General features: G+C 27.6%; 1 protein-coding gene across 1 annotated transcript in view; it reads left to right on the forward strand.

Moving 5' to 3' along the window:
• Positions 1–566, forward strand: part of SLCO6A1 (solute carrier organic anion transporter family, member 6A1) — a 160,214-nt gene extending 159,648 nt beyond the window's left edge. Inside the window, exon 13 of the mRNA XM_012641056.1 lies at positions 424–566. Coding sequence (XP_012496510.1) covers positions 424–566 — 143 coding nt within the window. The remainder of the gene's footprint in view (positions 1–423) is intronic.
• Positions 567–2,967: the final 2,401 nt, after the last annotated feature.

Here is a 2,967-nt window from a genome sequence, read left to right on the forward strand (position 1 = left end):
CACAATTTTGCTATAATATTTCTGTTTCTATTTGGGAAATTATGAATATTTCAAGAAGAGTAAAGCTGCATGAAGTGACTTAAACAGATCCAGTTCTTATTGATAGTTAAGTTTTGAAAATAGGAATTTATATTTTATGTTTTAGAATTAAAACATTCTATGAAGGAATAACATATTTTGCATTTTTGGGGCTATATGTCTAAGAAATCTAAAACATTTTGCAAACATTTTGTGAATCTCCGTTAAGTAACTTGATACAAGTTTATGGCATTAATTACATTCTACAATAGGGAAATGTATACCTTTAGAGATAAAATATACTATTTTTTTTTTGGTGAATGGCATTTTTTCCACAAACAAAACATTTTTGCTCTAAATACATTGACACACCTGATCATTTTTTTAAATTGTTTTTTAATTCAGGTTCTCTTTGCAAAATATTGACTGTCACCTTTACTACTATCGCATTTGTCATATACAATCGGTTTTTAAAGAGAGGCTCCCACACGACACCTATAACTATGAAGAAAATGAAAGCAAAAAGAAAAAACAAAGGAAAGAAGTAATTTATTACTGGATCATCTTTGTGTAAGAATTATACATTGTCAATCTATCAATGGAACACCTATATCAATAAAACTTAAAAGAATAATTATGTAGTTACATGCTTAGCAAATGAATGTGCTTCATATAATCATTTTGAGTACAAGTATAATACAGTCTTTGTATTTTAAATTTTTAGAACTATAAGATACACATTTAATACTTTCAATGGAAGGATAATACTTTGAAAGAAATTTAAGTGGAAAGGGGAAAATATATGTAGGTTAATTCTGTCTGCTGTCGTATCCTATTAGCTATTGACTCTTGACTGTGTAGAATTAATTAGATTAATTAGGTTTCCTATAGTTTATTCTTAGTACTTTTCATTTGGACTGTGAATGTTTATTTCTCCATAAATTTTCTAAATAAAATTAGATTTGCTAATCCAGATCATATAATAAAAATTGAAATTAAAGTCATATTTATTTTCCAAAAAAAAAGACTATCTTAAGACTTTTAAAATTTGACATTTTATTTATCTATGATTCGCCATGTAAGAGGTTTCTGCAGAAAATTTCTTTGGTTAATTGGCCATATATTCATGCTCCTTTAATTTTAGTAGACATAAAATTCAATATAATAATATACCTCTACATTTTGACCTTCACTTGAATTTTATTGATAAAGATTACCTGATAATCTGAGTTCATATCCATTTTTGTGCTTTTATACTTTATGATTAATCATAATTATTTCACTTGAAGAAATAGTCACATTTAAATGTAGGAAACATGTCAACAATTTATGGATTTTTTAAGCTGAAGTATATTTCTGTAGAAAATTTTGGCTACAATTTTTTCATACATCATTGTATATCCATCCAAATTATATTTTCCAAATATTATATACAAATCAGATTGTCATAAAACAAAAAAGTTCTCTACAATGTTTCTTTGTTCTCTTGGGAGAAGTGATAACTGACAAAATTTTTCCTTTGTTATTCACATGCATTGATTACTGTGCTTGGACATTTCCCTATTTGTGGTCATGGCTGGCAGACGGCAATGTGAAGGAGGGATTATTTATAACTTGCTACACATTTTTCTTCCTCAACTTCAACATGCATTTTGAAAATCTATAAGCTAATCTTCGCGTGAAACTCTACTTGATTGCTTGACTCTTCCCTGAACCAGCAGGCTGCCAAACATTTGAGGATCAGAGTGAGAAAACAGAATTCTTTTCCTTTAAAGATTCTACAAGATTTATTGCTGTGCTGAACTTTCAGAAGAGAAAAATGAAATTTACATAAGCATCAAAAATGTATTTATGATGATCTACATTTTCATAATAAAATGCCTTCTTGTGAAACATTTCTGATAATATTTTTAATGTATGTAGGATTTTTAGCTTTTATTGGAATTAAAATTGAATAATTTTAGATTACTTATATCCTTTCTTAATATTCTACTATCTAAAAATATTATTTAAAAATTTATACAACTAAGAAATAAGGTAAAATAATAATATTCATAGCCATTTTGAAGGTGCTTGCAAGATTTGTTTGAAGCCTCACTTCAATTTTGTCATTCAAGTCCTGTTAGACCAAAGAAAGCTTTGTTTTTCAACAGCATCTTCTGCCAAAGTAAATGTTTGATTTTCAGCCTCTTGCCCCCGTACAATATGGGAAATGACCTCAGAGAAACAAATTGAAGTCAGATCAACTGCACTAAGTTCTCCCCTCCCTTTGATATTAATCTCTTCCTTATTTCTTTATTAACTCTATCAAGTTTTTAAACAGAATATTTTAATATATTACCTAACTTTTCTTATTGTTTTCAGATAATTTGCCTGATGCAACATGTCTTCTTCTTGGAAGCACCACTGGCTTCTTTCTTCATGATTGCTCAACTTTTCCTCACAAACGATATCCCCAAGAGAATGATTCATAGTTATTTACTATTTTACAGTTTTATTATTACGTTACAACTATAGCAGAGATAACTATTACTAAAAAATAGTGTTCTTCCCTTTAAAATTTAGGAAATTTTACTGTGTCACTATAAATGGCATAAACTCATTAATGCTTCCTATTTTATCTTTTGAAACTACTATGTCAAATAATTGATATTATTACTCTAAAATATTTTTGACTTTAATATAGTCAAGTTCGTTTGCATCCAAAGTCAGGTACTTTTATACAAAGCTTGTAATGTATTAACTTTCCAAAATTTGCAACATGAAAATGAAAAAAAAAAAAAAAAGAAAAAAAATCCAAAGCTCAGGTACTTTTATATAATGCTTGTAATGTATTAACTTTATGAAGTTTGCAACATGAAAATGAAAAAAAAAAACCCAACATTATATAATGCTTGTAATGTATTAACTTTCTGAAATTTGCAACATGAAAATGAAAAAAAAAAAAAA

The sequence above is a fragment of the Propithecus coquereli genome, unplaced genomic scaffold (genome assembly GCF_000956105.1).
Source record: "Propithecus coquereli isolate 6110/MARCELLA unplaced genomic scaffold, Pcoq_1.0 Scaffold160, whole genome shotgun sequence".
In the NCBI taxonomy this organism is placed as follows: Eukaryota; Metazoa; Chordata; class Mammalia; order Primates; family Indriidae; genus Propithecus; species Propithecus coquereli.